Below are 21,369 nucleotides of genomic sequence, written 5' to 3' on the forward strand. Positions count from 1 at the left end.
TCTGCACTGATTATTGTATTATTCTCCTTTGTGTCATTTGTATGTGAATCATGCGATTATTCATGTTTTGTATTATTACTTGATGTTGATATTGGGTTTTGACCTTCCTTCCAGCCTTTTGTAAAGCGCTCTGATATCCTTTTGGATCTTGTTCGCGCTATATACAACTTTATAAATAAAACTATAGCTGCAATGCCCCCCGCACACAGCTAATAATATTAGCAATAAGTCACACCCAAAAATATTTGATTTTTATCAAATAATTGCTTTAAATAGGTTTTGGAAACTCAACCATTTTCCCCCAAACCTCAACTTATGATCTGAAAATATTGTTTCATCGAATACATGCTTTCCTATATTGGTATTGATATATAGCTCAACCAGGCAAAAGACTAATTTCTTTCCCTGGGCTGCACACAGGAAAGCTACTTAAAGGTCTACTCATGGAAAAGCCTGATCTGGATTATAGCCGGAATGTCCCAGACTAGTTGAGTTGAGGGAAGACGTGGAACTAAATAGATGCAGAATGGCTAAATGAAGGGAACCCTCTGCAAGGGAGTCAGGTGTGACTTCATCAAGTTGATCAAATACCACAAAGATGCCAGGGGGTGTGCCCCAACTGATTGAGGTGAACCCGCATTCAACAGCCAGTCGTCGAGGTATGGGAAGACTGGTATTATCAACATCTGAAGATGTGCAGCGACCACGACCATCCCTGCCATAAACACCCGCGGGGCATGAGTAAGGCCTTAACCCCTTCGACGCTAATGACGAGCTCAGCTCGTCATGAGGTGTACCTCTGGTACACTCATGAGAAGGTGAGCTCGTCATGTAAAGTGGGTTTTTGAGAAATGCAGCCGAGCGCAAAAATCGCTGCAGCGTGCATGTGGTTAAGGGATCACAAAGAACTGAAAACGCTAGTGGTTCATTTGGAACTGCAAGACGTTCAGACACTAGAGGTCTAAAATAGGACAAAGCCCTCTATCCTCCGTCCTTCTTCAGCATCAGAAATGAATATGCTACTTACCAGTATGCATCTGTTCTTGGCATGTAGGGCTGCTAACATTCATATCTTTTGCATTAGATCGCCGCCTAGTGTTGGGTCCGGATGATCGCACATTGTTGTCCTGGAAGAGTCTTCGAAGTATCCTGAGATAGGTGGCTCCTCCCCTGGACTACAGTGCGCATGGGCATCGGCTCCATCCCCAGATTGTTTTTAGCCATTGTGGCAGAGATGGAGTGTAAAGTGTAAAGGATGTCCATGCTAATGATTGAATACAAGAGTATGTCTGCAGCTGCGACAGGCACCGGGGAGGAGGGTGGGCGATATGAATGTTAGCAGCCCTACATGCCAAGAACAGATGCATACTGGTAAGTAGCATATTCAGTTCGAGGCATGTGGGCTGCTAAATTCATATCTTTTGCATAGAATAAATAGCAGTCCCTCCATTAGCGGCGGTTGCCTGTGCCAGCTGCAGAAACCTGAAAAAGTGTTTTGAGAACAGCCTGTCCTACAGCTGCTTGCTGCTTGGAATGTACATCAACACAGTAGTGTTTTGTAAAGGTATGTGGAGTAACCCACGTGGCTGCTCTGCAAATATCTTCTAAAGGAATGTTCCCCAGGAAAGCCATAGATGCCCCCAATTTGCGTGTGGAGTGCGCCCTTGGGGGTATTGTCAAGGTACGTTTTGCCTTTTGATAACATATTTGGATGCACTTAACAATCCACCTGGCTATTCCTGCTTTGGAAATAGGGTTGCCCTTGTGCTGTGGCGCGAAGGCAACAAAAAGCTGTTTTGTTTTCCTAAAGTGTTGTGTCCTGTCAATGTAGTACATCAACGCCCTCCTGACATCTAAAGTATGAAGCATTCTTTCCGCCACCGTTTGTGGGTTTTGGAAGAATGCCGGCAAGTCAATAGTTTGGTTGAGATGAAACTGTGACACCACCTTCGGAAGGAATTTTGGGTTAGTACGTAGTACCACCCTATTTGGATGAATCTGAATGAATGGCTCTTGGATTGTGAGCGCTTGTAGCTCACTAACACGCCTCAGTGACGTAATAGCTATTAGGAAAGCTACTTTCCACGTTAGGAACTGGAGTTCACACGAGTGTAGTGGCTCAAAAGGTGGTCCCATCAGTCTGGTAAGGACCACATTGAGGTTCCACACCGGAGCTGGCGGTGTTCTTGGGGGAATGACTCGTTTCAGGCCTTCAAGGAAAGTTTTAATGGCAGGCACCCTGAAGACAGAGAGATGCTGCCTATTCTGAAGATAAGCTGCTATGGCGGATAGATGTATCGAATAGAAGTGTACACTAGATAGCACTTGTAAAGATGTAACAGATAGCAAATGATGTTAGGGATAGATGCATCTAGCGGGTTGATGTTATTGGCTGTACAGTAAATGACAAAACGCTTCCATTTTGCAGCATAGCATGCTCTAGTAGTAGGCTTTCTTGCCTCCTTGATGATGTCCATGCATTCTGGAGGTAGGTGAAGGTATCCAAACTCTAGGACTTCAGGAGCCAGATCGCAGGTTGAGCTGTTGCGGATCTGGATGCTGAATGTCTCCATGGTTCTGCGTCAAAAGTCTGGGCGTGAGGCGCAGCCTTTGATGCGGCACCACCGAGAGTTCGAGGAACGTGGTGTACCATGCTGGTGTACCATGCTTGGCGCGCCCACGTTGGAGCAACCAGGATGAGAGTCATCGAGTGCTGCCTTAGCTTTCTTGCCACCAGCGGTATCAGAGGGGCTGGCGGAAAAGCGTACGCAAATCTGCCTGACCAGTTCATCCATATCGCATTCCCCTGCGACTGTGGGTGAGGGAACCTGGCGGCAAAGTGTTGGCATTTTGCGTTTTCGTTTGTGGCAAACAGGTCTATCTCCGGATGACCCCACTGCTGGAAGTACGGGTGGAGTACAGATGGGTGTAACTCCCACTCGAGCATTTGATGGCTGTATCTGCTGAGCAGATCCGCCATCTGATTGTCCTTGCCCGGGAGGTGTTCTGCCATGAGGAAAATGTTCCTCTGAATGGCCCACTTCCACATGCCCTGAGCCAGATGAGACAGCTGTGGCGAGTGGGTGCCCCCCTGCTTTTGAATGTAGTACATCGCGGTCATGTTGTCCGTCCGGACTAACACTACCTTGTTGCACAGATGTACAAGGAAGGACTTGAGCGAAGATTGCCATCAGTTCCAGATAGTTGATGTGCATCTTCTGTTGCTGCGTCGTCCATAGTCCCTGCACCGTGTAAGTGAGCAGATGAGCTCCCCATCCCTGGAGAGATGCGTCCGTTGTCAGGATAATCTGTGGCACTGGCTCCTGGAACAGTCGGCCCTTGCAAAGGTTGTGTGGAGTCCACCAATGCAGAGAGTCGTATGCCCGACTGGTAACCAACACTAGGTCTGTCAATTGTCCCTGAGCCTGCGTCCACTGATTTGCTAAGCACTCCTGGAGCGGACGCATATGTAGACGTGCGTGAGGGACTATGAAGATGCAGGAGGCCATCATGCCAATCAACTGCATGAACACTCTCGCTGGAAGCGAGTGTTGCGGTCTGAACTTTTGGATTAGCGACTGCATGCTGTCTATCCTGACTTGGTTTGGCTGGGCCATGGCCGTCAGGGTATTGATTGTCGCACCTAGAAACTGCCGGACATGCGCCGGCTGAAGATGCGACTTTGGGTAGTTCAACGAGAAGCCCAGATCGTGAAGGAGGTGAATGGTAGTCCACATGTCCGCGGCGCACTGTTGTTCCGACTTGGCTTGAACGAGCCAGTCGTCTAGGTAGGGGTAGACATGGATGTTCTGCCTCCTGAGGTGCGCCGCCAATGTCGCCAGACACTTGGTAAACACTCTTGGGGCTGTGGTTACTCCGAAGGGTAGGACCTTGAACTGATAATGGTTGCCTTGGATAGTGAATCTGAGGTATTTTCTGTGGGATGGGTGTAGTGGAATGTGGAAATAAGCATCCTTGAGGTCTAAGGTTGCTAAGAAGTCCCCTTGGTTTAACAAGGGAAGAATCTGTTGCAGTGTAAGCATATGGAAATGTTCTGAAAGTATATACAGGTTGAGGGGACGCAGATCCAGAATGGGTCTGAGAGATCCGTCCTTTTTTGGAATAAGGAAGTACAGGGAATATACCCCTGTGCCCTCCTCCTCCACCGGCACGAGCTCGATTGCGCCTTTTTGCAGCATCACCACTACCTCCTGCTGCAATAAGTGCAAATGCTCTGCGGACATAGGCCGTTGCCTTGGTGGAATGTTGGGTGGAGTGGACTTTAACTCTAGACAATAACCGTACTGGACAAGTTGTCGCACCCACCTGTCTGTGGTGATGTTTCTCCAGACGGGCAGGAACTGCTGTAGTCTCCCCCCGACAGGTGTTAAGTGGTCGGGGGGCAGTGACAGAGTCACTGTTTGCTTGGGGCAGAGGAGCGGGAGTTGTTGTTTCCTCTGCCACGTCCTCTGGTGCTGTTTCCTCGGTAACCCCCTTTGTTCTGCTTGGGGTACGAGGATTGTGCTCCACCTCTAGAGAATTGTGATTGTTGACCCATCTGTCCTCTGGTGACTCCACGTGCACCTGAGCGACGAAAATTGTTGCCACGGAACTGTTGTGATTGTAGGGCCCCCATAGACTTAGCAGTTTCGTTGTCTTTCTTAATCTTTTCTAAGGTGGTGTCAACATCTGGACCAAACAGTCTATCAGGATTGACGGGCTGATTAAGTATGGTTGTTTGAATGTCTGGTTTAAACCCCGATATGCGGAGCCACGCCTGTCGTCTCAGCATGACGCTAGTGTTAATAGCCCTAGCTGCTGTGTCTGCGGCATCAAGTGCACACTTTATGGCTGCGTTGGAGATCAGTTTTCCCTCTTCTATAAGCAGTTTGGTGCCCTCTTGAAACTGCGGAGGCAGGTGTTCTAAAACGTGCTCTAGGGTGTCGTAATGCGCCCTATCATAACGTGCCAAGAGTGCCTGTGTATTCGCAATACGCCAAAAATTGGCAGCCTGTGCAGCTACTCTTTTGCCTCCTGCCTCTAGCACTTTTGACTCCTTATCTGGGGGAGGAGCTTCACCCGTTGTTTGGGAGTTCGCCCTTTTGCGGGCATTTGCGACCACAAGGGAGTCAAGCGGCAACTGTCCCCGAATGTATGCAGGGTCTGCAGGTGCTGGTCTGTACTTTTTTTCGATACGTGGATTGACCACTCTTGCCCTGGTAGGTTCTTTAAAGATGTCCGCAGCATGTTTAATGACCCCTTTGAGCATAGGCAGTGTCTTTACAGTCCTTTCAGAGACTGAAAAAGTGTCAAATAGAAAGTCCTCTTCTACTGGGTCAGCATGCATGTCCACATCATGATTAGCTGCTGCCCTTTCAATAAGTGCATGAAAACCTGCAGAGTCTTCTGTCGGGGATGCACGTGCACTGAAAGGCTGTGGGTCCTGCCCCACAGTTTGTGTGCCTTGGTCACCTATGTCATCATAGGAATCTTGCTGTGCATCGGGTTCATTGATGGGGAAAGTGTATTGGTCATCTTCACCATATCCCTCACTCTCAGAGTGTTCTGGGGAAGGTGTAGGGCTCCTTCTAGGAGGAGGCTGGATAGGTTCCATCAGGGCTGAAGCGTCCTGAGCAAGCCTTTTCTTCTTTAGGGGAATAACATAGGAGTCCACTGGCTGTGAAGTGATTCTCCTCTTGTAAAGGGTCAATTTGCCCGTGTCTGCGTCAATAAAACGCTCAGATTCCTCTTCTGAGTGGAGTAGTTGACCTGAAAGTGCTCCAGACGTTGAAGAATCCGACTTCTTTGGCGTCGATTTCGTTGTAAAGGCCTTCGGCGCCTCTTTTGGCGGCAGAAGGAAGAGAAGTTTACTAGCAGGCTTTGCCGGAATGTCCATCGGCTTCTGTGGCGACGGCATCGGAGCCGACGTAGCAGAGGCCTTCTCCCTGATTCTCTGTAGTGAAGAGGCGATGGGGGACGCGTCACTTACAGCGGCCTTTGGCGCCGACGAGGAGGTCTTGACCTTGCCCTCGGATCCGACGTCCTGGAGGCCCTTCTGAGTCTTGGACGATGATGCCGCAGCCGCCGACCCAGAGTCCTTGGACCGATGCGTTGACGTTCCAGCTGTCGATCCGTGTGATTTCGCCGGGTCCGTCTCCAGCACGCGTCCGACTAACGAAGTCCCAGTCGGAACCGGAGCCTTGTCGCTGGCCTTGGCGGGCTTTGACGGCGTCGCAGAGGTTGACCCGTGCCGAACTCCCTTCTTAGAGGAAACCTCCTCTGGCGACGATTTCGACACTGTGGAATCGACAGTTTTCTTCGACTTCTGTGGACCGGTGGCCGACTGAGTCGATGAGGCAGCCGGTTTATGTGTTTTTGGTGTAACGGCCGCCATCTTAGGGACGCTCGAATCCGTAAGTTTCGGTTTCGATTTCGGGTCGGCCATTTTAGGTGTAGTCGATACCGTAGGTTTAAGTTTCGGTTTCGATACGGGCTGCGCAGCAAGTATGTCCGTGGCCGGGCCTGAAGGCGGGCCGTGGCTTGCAGTACGGGGTCTTGGGTAAGGCCGACAGGCGATCCCGTGACCCGATCCTGATCCTCGTAACCTTCGGGGCATAGCTCATCCCCTGAGCTATCTTCCGCGGCCCCATAAACCTCTTCGACGTCCCCTACCTCGTCGACGTATTCAAGGCCTTGACCCACGACTCCGTCGTCGTCTTCCGGATCCGCCTCGACCTCCGTCTCGGGCGGGGAGATTTGAAGATGATGGCTCTGTTCCTCCTCTTCTTGGTCGCCGAAGATGTTTTCTGGATCCGGGGCCGCTTGTCTGGCCTCAAGGCGCACCGCGCGCCGAAGCTTGAGTGTCTTCTTTGACCTGAATCTGGCGCAGGCCTTGCAGTTGTCCTCGTTATGGTCTGGTGAAAGGCATTTGTTACAGACCGGGTGCACGTCGATATGTGGGTATTTGGACCCACAGAGTGGACAGTTTTTAAACGGGCTCCGCTCCATGCTGAAAAGTTGCGGTCGTGTTGCGATGAGAAGGCCTCGATGTCCGAAGAGTGAAACGACTCCGCTGATTCCGACTCAAAGAGACAGAAGAACTCGAGACCGTGCGCAAACAATACCGACGCAAAGAATATAAGGCCTTTTGGCCGTAAAAAAGCTAGTTTTTCTCGGTTCCGACAGAGATACGTCGAGACCGCATCCGAACCCAATGGCGGAAAAAAACAATCTGGGGATGGAGCCGATGCCCATGCGCACTGTAGTCCAGGGGAGGAGCCACCTATCTCAGGATACTTCGAAGACTCTTCCAGGACAACAATGTGCGATCATCCGGACCCAACACTAGGCGGCGATCTAATGCAAAAGATATGAATTTAGCAGCCCACATGCCTCGAACACAGGTATAGCATCCAGCCCTTATTTTTGATGCAGGCGTCCTTGAGATGACTCACCTGTGCAAAAAGCATGAATTACCTTTGCAAGATAAGACAACTGTTTCTTTGGAAGTCTCTGTGGTGAAAGTGGCATATGAGAAGTGGTGGACAGGAAAGGTAGGGTGTATCCATTGTGGAAAGGCTGAAGCAACCATCTATCCAATGTGATCCTTTGAAACCCTTGGAGGTAATAGTGTATCCTGCTTCCAAAAGGGTAACAATGTGCCACTGAGGACAAACAAAAGGGATTTGGGTGAAGCAGGGATGAGAGGCAGACTGGGTAGCGTTTGCCCCTAAAGGACTGGAGGTTGTCGACCAGATCCCCAATCTCGATCTTGAAAGGATTGGGAGGTCTGTTGTGCAGAGGTGGGCCTTTGCGTTGCCTTTGCTGGATGCCCCTTCCAAAGCTTCAAAAAGGATGGCACTGTTGGGGATACTGCCACACGGGCACTGAAAGGCCAAGCGATCGTGCTGTGATGCTGCTTTTTTCAAATGCCTCAAGACAATCAGTTTTCTCCTCAGATATGGGTGCCAACAAATGCCATGTTCTTTAGTGATGCCTGATCCTCAGTGGATCTCATCCAGGTATGATGGTGAAGCACCACACTGGTATCAAGGGCTCTACCTAAACAATCTGTGGTGTCCAGCCCAGATCTGACGACATACTTTGCAAAGTCTTGCCCATCTTGTATGTTGCGAGCCAAATTTGTGCAAAACTCTTTTGCTCAACATAAGAGGCAAATGGAGCTGAATGATCCGAGGGCTATGTTGGCAGATGAGAACATTCTCTTCCCAGAGGTCTCCATGCATTTGGACTCCCTATTTGGGGGCGTAGTATGGAAAGAGTTAGGGTTTAACCTGCTTGTGGAAGCTCGCACCACAAGACTCTCCGCAGTATGGTGCTGAAGAAGTAAAGAAGGTTTGAGCTACTTGGAAATTAGCCTTTTCACAGATTACCAAGATCCCATGCCCATTAAAACATCTTTATGGACCTCATTGAAAGGGAGGAGTATCTCTGAAAAAATCTGTCCAGGCTCCAGGACGTCTGTGGGAAAATGAGCTTTTACCTCAACAGAGGGCAGTTTGCAGTCAAGGGCTACAACAGTTGTCCTAATGACCACACTTTCTCTGGCCCCGCTAACACGTCAGGCAGTGCTGGTTTACACACAGCTTGTTTAATGTTCCTTTGGGTAATGTCCGCGCTATATAAAAATGCCCTAAATAAATAATGCTGTGCTGGTCCTTTCGGATCTCCGACCCTGCTGCCCCTCCCCTAGTACCTGCGGAAGCCGTTCCTGTCCGTTGCAAAGCCATAAGCTGTCTTTGATCTGGAGGGGCGCAGTGTGCTCTGGGCCAGTGGTTTTGTGTTACCTGTTTTCGTTACTTTTGGTAGATATGTGTGTGTATTTGGTGCGTGCGTTTAGTTTGTATTTGGTGTTTTGCCATACGTGTCTTGTATGCTAAACTGCATTGGTGCGCCTTTGAAAGTTTATAATTGTGTTCAATGTATGTTTGGGTATGTGCACATGTCGTTTTGATATGTACATGTCTATGTGACATAAGAGTGTTCCGTGTGTGTCGAATGTATGCATTATGTATGAGTGATTGGTTGTGCTTCTATCGCTGTGATTTGTGTTACATATGTTTGTAAGTTTTTGTTTGTGTTTTGTGGTTGTGTGCCTACCCCGAATGCACAGGAGTTTGTATTGTTATAGGCGTGCATGGTTTGATTGCTGTATGTGTGTGCTTCGGTGAAGTATTCCTGTAATTGTGTTTTGGGCTCACACGTCCTTTTGAGTGTGTGTACTTTGAGTGTGCGTGTTTGCGTGAATGTTGGGTGTTCATGCTGGTGTTGTGCTGTTTGAGCGCCTTGCTTTTGTGGCCCTGTTTGTGTGTGCGTGTGTGTGTGTATGTGGCAGAGAAAGTAACGCGGGAGCAGGGATGAGGTGTGCCTCGGCCCAGGGGTAGCAGAGCTGGCCTTGTTTCTGGCCCTGCAGTCCCCTCGACACCACCCCAGAGCTGACATTACCGCAGGCATTATCTGTGTAATTAGGTTTGCTCGGTCCATCTCAATGGGTTTAAGGAAACGCGATAACAAGGACACAATGGATTGCTTATGGAGTGGACCTGGGAACCTTAAGATTAGGGACAGGGGTAATAGGTATCACGATTTGATTTCATTCCCCTGCAGGCAATGACACTTTGGGGAGCTCGGGGTTGACTCCCATGTGGTAATTTGCTTCACACCTCTTATTTTCGCAAGGGAAACAGACCCTACAGCTCACACACAAGATTTGGTTTAGATTATGTTTGCTTTAGTGAGTTTGTTAATGGGAGGCCGAATATGCCAGACCACCTAGCTAGAGTGGTGTACGCATTATTCACACATTCAAACTCGAATACACTTGTGCATTCTTCCACAAATGCGCACAGACACACACTTACACGAGTGCACATGCACGAACACACACGTACATTTTGGTTTATGATTGCATAGATGAGCAGGAGAATGAGTTGCTGACATTTGTTGCATATTGACACCAGCCCTTCAAGGCCTTTTGAACACTATCTCTCTCTTTGACACACTTACCCTCACACATGCACGACCACTTTCAGCACATTGCCACAGATACAAACATATGTATTCTGACATTCACTTGCTTTCACTCACACATGCAGTAAACATTGTTTCTGGTCCATGATTGCCTCAGAGGGCATGATGAAAAAATCCTTGCAGACCAACGAACTAGAGTGGCACATACATTTTCATGCCTTGTGGATCCATGCATATGCACACACACTCACATGCGCACATTCATACACACTCGTGAACGTTCATTCACACAATGATCATGCACACACACCCGTGCACATGTGCATACTCACGCGCGCGCACACACACCTACAAACACACACACCATCACTCAAGGAGCTCCTAATTGAATGTGAGCATTGCATGTCAGCAATACACACGTGTGCACACACACACACACCTACAAAACACACACCATCACTCAGGGAGCTCCTAATTGTCAGCAAGCTCTTTAATGACTGCAACTTAAGGCAGGGTTTTTGGTCCTTTGATAGCTATTATTAATCATTGTTACTGTTTGCGAGAGATTAAGCAATTGGCATTGTAAATGGCAATGCCACTTATTTATCTGTTTTCACTCAACTTGCTTCCTGGTTAACTTGATTGTTTGGGTTGCTGATAGGAGCTTGGCTTGTTGCAGTATCCTTTGGTAATGAACCAGAGACGATGGATGCCATTTTGGTGCTTGCTTGCAAATGCTTATTTTGGCCACTTGACAGACTCTTTACTTCCTCAGTTAGTGAGTCTATATCGTCTGCTACTCAGTTAGCAGCAGTGCTTGCAGGTGGTCTCTTAGCCTGTTTGACCGGTTTGGTTGCTCCATTTGGACTTCCTTTATCTTTTCGTTTCCCCATCCTGCCACGCTCTCTCCGCTATGTCAACAAAACAAAGAACACAGTACCTGAGTAGTGCCGGGTGCTTGTATCAATTGCAACAGACAGCTTGTGATCATCAGCTGAGAGGGGTTGCACAGCCCTGCCTCTTCCTGGCTGTGATGGGCCCGTTCTTGGTGGGGCTCCTGGCTACAATTTATGCACCTCCTGGCGCATGGAAATGCATGGCAGGCAGTGTGACTGCCGCAATGGTCCTTGGGGGTTGTAGTATCCCCCGCTCCTTCCCCTTCAGCATGCACAGACGGTTTCCCACACAGCGGGCTCCTGGCTGCTATTTATGCGGCTCCTGGCGTGTGGAAATGGTTTAGCGCGACTGCCGCAATGGTCCCTGGGGGTTGTAGTCCCCTCCTTCAGCAGGCACAAACGGTCTCCTGCGCAGTGGTGCTCCTGGCTGCAATGTATGCGCCTCCTGGCGCGTGGAAATGCTTGGCGGGCGGCGCAACTGCTGCGATGGTCCCTGGGGTTTGTAGTCTACTCTGTATTGGATGCACCATTGTCGGAGGCTTAAAATGCGACATTGGTACTCTAAGATTAGGTCCAGTGCCTCAAGAATGTGTTTGATCAGTGTGAAACCTAGGTTACACCTGTTTTAACACCATCTGTCTTGGCTCCTTCCAAGTCTGATGGTTATGAGGAAACTAGTAAAATATTTGAGATATGAATATCAAAGGTGTGTGGATTATGATGGTCAAAGGTGTGTTTTTGCTTACAAATACACCAATTAGTGGACCCTTTTGTCTCCAGATAGTACTAGATTGTTGGAAAACTAAATGCATGTTATCCGGGTGGAGAACAAGCAATGAAAAAGTGCAAATGAAGTATGATTAGAAGCCGTACACTGACAGAGGACCCTACATTTGACAACTTTGCATGTTATAATATGGTCTTTACTATAATCTATATGAAAGCAATGATTTCATTTGGGCCTAACAGAATGCATTACAACTGCAGTAATTTCAAATTTATCAAAGGATCTCACCTCTAATGATTTAAGGATGGGTACAGACTCAATAAATAGCTCATATGTCTTTCTCTTTTGTGCATTGTTTTTCAAAACAAGTCTTCTAAAAGTATTTCGGTCCTGCAAAATAAACAAAGAATGCAGATTATGTCGACCATACAGCTGTTGTCAAAGTTAACATTCACACTAACTAAATGTTGAAAAGGCCCACTAAGGCACATGGCTACACATGAATAAAATGTATATTACTAGGAAGAAATAAAGGCAATGTAATATGGAGGAAAGAAACGTGTACATAAGTTAACACTTTCTTCAAATACAGAAAATTTAAAAGGTGCATGAAAAGAAATTTTACTTATCTGCAATGTCACTCCTATATTCAAGAATATTGCCTGTCAGGCTGGGAATCCAATGTATTAAAATTCATAGTACTTTAGAAAGTAACCTGTAAACAGTAGACCATCAACATCATTCGGTCCTCTTGGTGTCAACCAAAAGAGGCCACCTGTTTCGAATCACGAGAAAAGAAAGTGGGCATACATATATTAAACTTTTCTAGCCATAAAACATTTTTCAATCGCACTTATCTGCACTGCATCCTTTGTAACTTCACCTCAACTACTATTTTACTCACTGCACTCCTCTTTTAAAGATAGTTAGGTCATCACGTGGATTACATGTAAATTAATATAGGATAATAATTCTGAAGAAACAAGACAGCAGGTAAAAATCTTCTTTAGCACTTTGTTTTTATTGATGTGTATGTTTGACCCGAGTAACAAGTATCACGTACTTAGAAGGCACATGAAGAGCTTAGTCTTCCAGTCTAGAAATAAGTTCTTGTGTACCTGTTTATGCATCCATATGATGGCTGTAAAGCAGCCAAAGCCTACAGTAACTTCAAAGCAGCTGCTAATTTTACAATCTCTTGCCACTCATGAAGCGAGCTGTGACATACACCCAGGAATCACTGTTAGTTTTAAGTTTTAAAGTCATCTCACTATTGTTAGATTTCATCTAAGGATCAATCTATTAAAAATGCTTTAATTGCACTTCCCCTTTTAGAGGCATAGCGCCAAACAGAAGCACTAGCATTTAAAAAACTGTTTTACCAAGGTTATATAAAAGTACCATGATGGAAATTAACTGGAGAAAATGTGAATGGCGCTTCTTAAAAGACCGTGCACAATTATTTCAGCAAACACGGCGTCTATTTGGTTTTCTTTCTGTGCCTGAAGACCGATGAAAAAGGGACGAAGAGTGCTGAAGGACAAAATAAGGCATGTGAGGCAACTGATTTATAACTCAGAGTACAAACGGGCACTCGGTCTTTGGGAAAACATACCCAAGAAATACCTAGTGATGGTGGCATTTGCTCGAATGAGGCTGAATGCCGTGCACTTAGGGATAGGTCTACATGACCTTACTCCAGGTTCTCAACTATCAAGCAGCTAGAATCAATGAGGCAAGGTCATTTGTCTCTTCCACCCCCACACAGCAGCTTGTTGTAGGCTTTTTGAGGTAAATGGGATTACAAAATCTCTACAACTGTTCAGGCAACTAGTTATAATTGTCTGGATATTACTGATAGGAAAATCCAACAAAGATGTCTTCAGTAAGGTGATGAGATGAAGTATGTAGAAAACGGAAGAAATTGTCTTTGCTAAGTGGTCGAAAGGGGTAAGGAGAGGGGCCTGCCATGACCAATCGCAGTCCAGGAGTCATCCATGCACATCTTTAGCAGTCTGTTCCGAAATCTAGAAACAGTCCGACAGATACCCCTGATGCCGGGACCTGTATCCGTTACAGTTTTATCCTATTTAGACATACACACATGGACATCTCTTTCTTTTCTACTAACTCCATAATTTCCCATCATGGCAAAAAACAATCTAAGGATGGAGTCGATGCCCATGCACACTATTGTTCAAGGGAGGAGTAACCTTTCTCGTGAATACAAAGACTTCTTCTAAGACAACAAGGTGCAGGTATCCAAGCCCAATACCAGATGGCGATCTCATGCATAGTGTGTGATCTACAGCTCATATGCCTCGTACTTAAAGTTCGTGAAACTTGTCCAGTGAGGCTCTTCTGGTAGAACGGCCTGCTCATGAAGTCCATCTTCAACAACGCTCTCCAGCTTCACCAGCAGGGCCAAGGAAAGAATGAAGAAACCCAAAATAAATCGAGCAACAGAAAGCCGCAACAACAACATCCGGTGACCTTCACATTTTACATCTGCAGTAATAAAGCACCTTCTCTCGGCTGGAGCATATCTTAAATCCTCTCTACTCCCGGAAGACTCCTGATGACCATACACGATATGGAAGTCTTTCCAGATATGTCCTCCATTTCACCCTGGCTATTATCTTCTTCTTAAACTCCAAATCTGAAGGATATAATTTCTGATTAACCCTAGTCAAAAATACAATTCTCCACATGAATTTGCAGTTCATCTTTTCCATAGGCCACATCTTTAAAATCTGAAGTCTCATGGTTAATTCCACTCTTTTATATGGTAATGTTTGAACGTATGTTCTTTGTCATTTGATCCATATTTTCCATTGACTATCTTTTTCGTTTCTAATGAATAGGTTTTGATCTTTTTATTAAAAAAATTGCATCTTCCAGTTCTTTTTCTGTTAACTGTATAGACTGTTTTACTGTTTTTTATGTGACAACCTCACATACAATATTTCAAAGCAATAGTCTGTCAGCATGTCTAAGCTACCACAAAATAAACCAGATAAAAACCTTAGGAGACAGATTTGGATTACCCCACAGGGATCCGATAACAAGGATGTGAGGGAGCTCAATCATAGTATATATGAAGTCTGTGGTAGTTCTCGGTCTCAGGCTGCTACATCTCTAAAAGCTATATTGTTGAAGGAATATGCTACTTACCAGTATGCATCTGTTATTGGCATGTAGGGCTGCTGATATTCATGTCTTGTGCATAGATCGCCGCCTAGTGTTGGGTCCGGATGATTGCACATTGTTGTCCTGGAAGAGTCTTCGAAGTATCACGAGATAGGTGGCTCCTCCCTCGGACTACAGTGCGCATGGGCATCCTCTCCATCCTCAGATTGTTTTTCGCCATTGTGGCAGGGATGGAGTATGATACAGTAAGTGATGTCCATGCTAGCTATTAATTCTGAGTGCTACAGCTGCGACAGGCACCGGGGAGGAGGGAGGGCGATATGAATATCAGCAGCCCTACATGCCAAGAACAGATGCATACTGGTAAGTAGCATATTCCGTTCGAGGCACGTGGGCTGCTGAATTCATATCTTGTGCAAAGAATGTATAGCAGTCTCCCTTTTAGCGGTGGTTGCCCGTGCCAGCTGCAGCAGTCTGAAAAAGAGTCTTGAGAACAGCCTGCCCTACAGCCGCTTGCTGTTTGGAGTGTACATCTACGCAGTAGGGTTTGGTAAATGTATGTATGGTAGTCCATGTGGCTGCTCTACATATGTCTTCTAGAGGAATGTTTCCTAGGAAAGCCATGGATGCCCCTAATTTGCGTGTTGAATGCGTTCTCGGGGTACTGTTAATGTGCGTTTAGCTTTCTGATAACAAATTTGTATGCACTTAATCAACCTGGCTATACCTGATTTGGAAATGGGGTTGCCTTTGTGCTGTGGTGAAAAGGCAACAAACAGTTGCTTAGTTTTTCTGAAAAGTTTTGTCCTGTCGATATAGTACAGGAGAGCTCTTTTAACGTCTAAGGTATGCAGAGCTCTTTCTGCCACAGAATCTGGATTTGGGAAGAACACTGGCAGTTCTATAGCTTGATTGATGTGAAACTGAGATACCACCTTTGGCATAAATTTAGGGTTTGTTTGTAGCACAACCCTATTTGCGTGAATTTGTATGAATGGCTCCTGAATAGTTAGAGCTTGCAGCTCACTAACTCTTCTAAGGGATGTAATCGCCACTAGAAAGGCCACTTTACACGTTAGAAACTGTATTTCACACTAATATAGCGGTTCAAAAGGGGGGTCCCATCAGTCTGGTGAGAACTACGTTCAAGTTCCAGACAGGTGAAGGTGGGTGTCTAGGAGGAATTACTCGTTTGAGTCCCTCCGTGAAAGCTTTAATAGCAGGCACTCTGAAGAGGGAAAGGTGCTGCCTGTTCTGAAGATAAGCTGCCACAGCAGCTAAATGTATGCGTATGGAACTGTAAGCCAGATTGCATCTGTGTAAATGCAACAGGTAACATATGATGTTTTGAGTAGATGCGTCTAGCGGATTTATGTCATTATTGGTGCAATAGATGACAAACCGTTTCCACTTTGCCGCATAGCATGCCCTGGTAGTAGGTCTTCTTGCCTCTTTGATAATATTCATACAGTCAGGAGGCAAGTTCAGGTAATCAAACTCTATGACTTCAGGAGCCAGATCGCAAGGTTCAACTGTTGCGGATCTGGGTGCTGAATGTCGCCATGGCTCTGCGTTAAAAGATTGGGTGTTAATTTCAGCCTTTGATGAGGCACCACGGAAAGTTCTAGGAACATGGTGTACCATGGTTGCCTTGCCCACGTTGGAGCAACTAGGATGAGTGTCATCGAGTGTTGTCGCAGTTTGCGTGCCACTAGCGGTATGAGCGGGGCTGGTGGAAAAGCGGACGCAAATCTGCCTGACCAGTTCATCCATATCGCATTGCCCTGAGACTGCGGATGTGGAAATCTGGCGGCGAAGCTTTGGCATTTCGCGTTTTCCTTTGTGGCGAACAGGTCTATCACCGGGTGACCCCACTGCCGGTAGTACGGGTGCAGCACTGAGGGATGTATCTCCCACTCGTGCAGCTGGTGGCTGTGTCTGCTGAGCAGATCCGCCATCTGGTTGTCCTTGCCAGGGAGGTGTTCCGCCATGAGGACGATGTTCCTCTGAATGGCCCACTTCCACATGCTTTGCGCTATATGTGACAACTGTGGAGAGTGTGTCCCTCCCTGCTTCTGTATGTAGTACATGGCAGTCATGTTGTCCGTCCGGATCAACACGACTCCTTTGCACAAATGTATTTTGAACGCCTTCAGTGCCATGAAGATCGCCATCAGTTCCAGCAGGTTGATGTGCATCTTCTTCTGTTGGGCTGTCTACAGCCCCTGGACAGTGTAATGGAGGACATGCGCTCCCCATCCCAGGAGAGATGCGTCCGTCGTCAGCACTATTTGTGGTACAGGCTCGTGGAACGGTCGACCCTTGCAAAGGTTTTGTGGGTTCCACCAATGCAGAGAGGAGTATGCGCGACCGGTCACCAACACTAGGTCTTTCAATTGTCCATGAGCCTGGTTCCAATGCTTTGCTAAGCACTCCTGAAGCGGACGCATGTGTAGTCTGGCGTGGGGGACTATGAAGATGCAGGAGGCCATCACGCCTATCAACTGCATAAATACCCGTGCTGGGAGCGAGTGTTGGGGTCTGAATCCCTGGATCAGCGATTGAATGCTGTTGACTCTTGCAGAGTTTGGCTGAGCCTTTGCTGCCAGAGTGTCTATTATTGCTTGCAGGTACTGTTGTACGTGGGCGGGTTGGAGATGAGACTTTGTGTAGTTTAATGAGAATCCGAGGCTGTGCAGGAGGTGAATAGTGCGGGACATGTGGTCGGCACATTGCTGGGCTGACTTTGCTTGGATAAGCCAGTCGTCCAGATAGGGGTAGACGTGAATATGGTTCCTCCGCAGGTGCGCCGCTACTGTCGCTAGGCACTTGGTAAACACCCTTGGGGCAGTTGTCACCCCGAAAGGCAGGACCTTGAACTGGTAGTGCTGATTTTGTATGGTAAACCTGAGATACTTCCTGTGTGCTGGATGTATTGGTATGTGGAAATACGCATCCTTTAGGTCTAATGTTGCGAGGAAGTCTCCCTGACTGAGTAATGGTAGAACCTGCTGTAAAGTGAGCATGTGAAAGTGTTCTGACAAGATGTATTGGTTTAGGGGCCTGAGGTCCAGTATTGGCCTGAGAGACCCGTCCTTTTTGGGGATTAAGAAGTACAGCGAGTACACCCCGGTACCCTGTTGCTCTATAGGGACGAGTTCTATGGCCCCTTTTTGCAGCATGCTGATGACTTCCTGCTGCAATAAGCCTATGTGCTCTGCGGACATAGGACGGTGTCTTGGGGGTATGTTGGGTGGAGTGGACGTTAGCTCTAGACAATAGCCGTACTGCATATGTTGTCTCACCCACCTGTCTGTGGTAATGCTCTCCCAGACTGGCAGGAACAGTTGCAATCTTCCCCCGACCGGCGTTACATGGTCTGAAAGGCAGTGGCAAGGCGTCACTGTTTAGTATTGACGGAGGATCTGGTGTTGTTATTCCCTCGTCCTCTGCCCTTGTTGCTGTTGCCACGGTAGCCACCTCTATTGTTCTTATTATAGGTGGTTTGCGTGCTCCCTTTACTGTATGGAGTCTGCTGGGATGCCTGGCCTCTTGTAGCTCCTCTGTTACCGGAGCGACGAAAGGAGCCGCCTCTGAATTGTTGTGACTGCAAGGCACCCATGGATTTGGCTGTCTCTGTGTCCTTTTTAATCTTCTCTAAGATTGTGTCCACATCAGGACCAAATAAGAAATCAGGGTTTACAGGCTGATTTAATAATGTGGTTTGAATCTCAGGTTTGAAGCCAGAGATGCGCAACCAAGCATGTCTCCGAAGCATGACACTTGCGTTGATGGCCCTGGCTGCGGTGTCTGCTGCGTCAAGCGCACATTTAATGGATGCATTGGATATTAGCTTCCCTTAATGAATAAGTGTTTCTGCTCCCTCTTTGTAGGCATCAGGCAAATGCTGTAGCAGTTGCTCTAGTGTGTCATAATACGCCCTGTCGTATCTGGCCAATAGGGCCTGTGTATTTGAAATTCTCCAGATATTAGCTGCTTGAGCAGCCACCCTTTTCCCAGATGCTTCTAAGATTTTAGACTCTTTGTCTGGAGGAGGAGCATCACCGGTAGTTTGTGAGTTGGCACGCTTACGAGCATTTGAGACCAGTAAAGAGTCCAATGGCAGCTGTTCCCTAATGTATGTAGGGTCCACAGGCGCCGGTCTGCACTTCCTTTCAATCCTGGGGTTAATAACCCTTGCTCTTGTGGTTTCTTTAAAAATGTCTCCAGCGTGTTTAAGAACACCTTTCAACATTGGCAATGTCTTAACAGATTTCTCTGAAACGGAGAAAGTGTCAAACAAGAAGTCCCCTTCAATTGGGTCAGCATGCATTTCCACATCATGATTCAGTGCTGCCCTTTCTAGTAATGCGTTAAACGCAGCTGTATCTTCTGTCGGGGAAGTTTTGACAAGATAAGGAGTATCAGGAATAGTCCGACTCCCCAGGGTCCATAGTGTCTGCCCATGGCTGAGTTTGGTCATATTGATCTGCGTCCGCAGAGTAATCATATTGACCCCCATAGTCATACCCCACATCCTCATTAGTAACCCTGGGTGTAGTACTTCGCTACGCCCACGGAGTGGGCGTAGTGTTGCCTACTTCGCCATTTACAAAGTAGGCGTAGCAGGCAACACTACGCCCACTCCGTGGGCGTAGCGAAGTTGCCCGCCACCCGCCTCCCTCCCGCCCTCCCTAAATACTTAAATAACATTTTTTAAAAGAATAAAAACCACTTACCTTGTTGCCTGCATCTCCGGGGCTCGCTCTCGTAATCGCGCCGCCGTCTCGGACACTAATGCGCATGCGTGGACGGCCGCGCATGCTCATTAGTATCCAAGATGGCGCCGCGATTACGAGAGCGAGCCCCGGAGACGCAGCGGACAAGGTAAGTGGTTTTTATTCTTTTTTAAAAGGTAAGTATTTAGGGAGGGCGGGAGGGAGGCCGGTGGTGCGTAGTGGGGCTACGCGAAGTGCGTAGGTGGACGTAGTTTCTTGCCCACTTCGCGTAGCCCCACTACGCCTACTACGCCCAGGGTTACTCAGTGTGTGTGGGTGAGTATGCAGAAGTGTCCTGGCCATGGTAGCTTACAGTCTCAAAAAGGACAGGTGATGTAGAAGAATCCCTCTTCTTTTTGAGTGGAATTTTATATGATTCGATAGGATTTTCAGACCTAATTTTCCTTTGGTAGATGGAAAGTGTGCCAGTTTCGGAGTCGATATACAACTTCGACTGTTCATCATAGGAGGGCTCTTGGTATACAATGTCCTCCTCTGGGGGATGACTTCTTTTTCCAGTTGACACCGACCTGGGTGTATCGACCCCTTTTTTCGGATCGAGCGCCTTAGGGCGTGCAGTTGGGGGCAGCCCATACTTTATTGGCGGCTGCGAGTCCTTAGACAGACTGACCTTTTTCGGGGCTGGCGTCGATAGAGGTCCAACCGATGTAGCCCTTTCGTCAGTCTGCCGCAGGCTCTGCGTTGACTTCGGTGCTTGAGGAGTCGGAGGCGTGCTCTTTTGCCTCGGTTCGACGTACTCGTTCGATGCGCCTTTTGTTTTCGGCTCGAGGGCTTTGACGAGCTTCGGCCTGTCGACTCGTTGCTTCGGATCGAGAACCTTCCGAGACTCGAGTCCCTTGTTAGTGTCGCTGTCCGTCGACGCCGACCTCGTCGGTTCGACTTGCTGGACTTTGGTGATGGATTTCAGCGCACCGATCTTTGGCTCGACGGCCTTTAATTTTGACCTCGCAGGGTCGTCGACACATGTCTTCTTTGTAGAATCCGACATGTTCGAACTGTTCGATCCGAAGACTGTCTTCAGCAGTCTTGATTTCGACTCGATGGCTTTCGGTTTAGCTTTTAGTAGTGCGACCGATGGCTCGTGTGGTATGTTCTTAGCCGGGCCAAGACGCGGGGCTATCGAACGTTCCTCTTGATCTTGGCTAAGGCCTTCCGGCGATGCCTCGACCTGAGCCCTTGGAAGCCTTTCAGTGTCGGTTCTGGGCTCCGTACCCACAGTTGGGCCTGGTTCATCGCTTGAGTCGTCATCGACGGCTCCGATGGGGGATACGTCGTCCCTTACCTCGACGTCGTTTTCATTATCATAATATGTGGAGTCATGCTCCGAACCGGGATCCGATTGCTGTCCTGGATCCTGAGCCTCGACGACCTCATTGTCTTCTTCACCGAAGATATTCACCGGGTCGGGCGCTGGCCCGCACGTCTGAGCCTAAGCGTCTTCTTGGACCGGAATCGAGCACAAGCTAGACAGTAGTCCTCATTGTGGTCGGGTGATAAGCACTTGTTGCACACCGGGTGTACATCGATGTGCAGGTACTTCGAGTTACAAAGGGGGCATCGCTTGAATGGGCTCCGTTCCATCTACGATCGGGCCGCTGGTGTCGAAAAGGCCACGCGGCTCTCCTCGACGTCCTGCTCGAAAGAACTGGAACAAGAACTGTGCACTGATCGAAAGACAATACCGACGACCCCGAAGGCCTTTTGGCCTTTACAAAGTTTCCGAACTTGAGTAAAGAAAAGTACATCCGAACCCAATGGCGGAAAAAAACAATCTGAGGATGCCCATGCGCACTGTAGTCCGAGGGAG

The 21,369-nt window shown here is 47.8% G+C and overlaps 1 protein-coding gene across 1 annotated transcript in view; it reads right to left on the bottom strand.

Annotated features, from left to right (window-relative positions):
* Positions 1 to 21,369, bottom strand: part of PRKAR2A (protein kinase cAMP-dependent type II regulatory subunit alpha) — a 610,052-nt gene that overhangs the window by 142,510 nt on the left and 446,173 nt on the right. The window contains exon 7 of the mRNA XM_078661792.1: positions 11,902 to 12,003. Within this exon, the coding sequence (XP_078517918.1) occupies positions 11,902 to 12,003 (102 nt within the window). The remainder of the gene's footprint in view (positions 1 to 11,901; positions 12,004 to 21,369) is intronic.

Source organism: Lissotriton helveticus, chromosome 9 (assembly GCF_964261635.1).
Source record: "Lissotriton helveticus chromosome 9, aLisHel1.1, whole genome shotgun sequence".
NCBI classification, from domain to species: domain Eukaryota; kingdom Metazoa; phylum Chordata; class Amphibia; order Caudata; family Salamandridae; genus Lissotriton; species Lissotriton helveticus.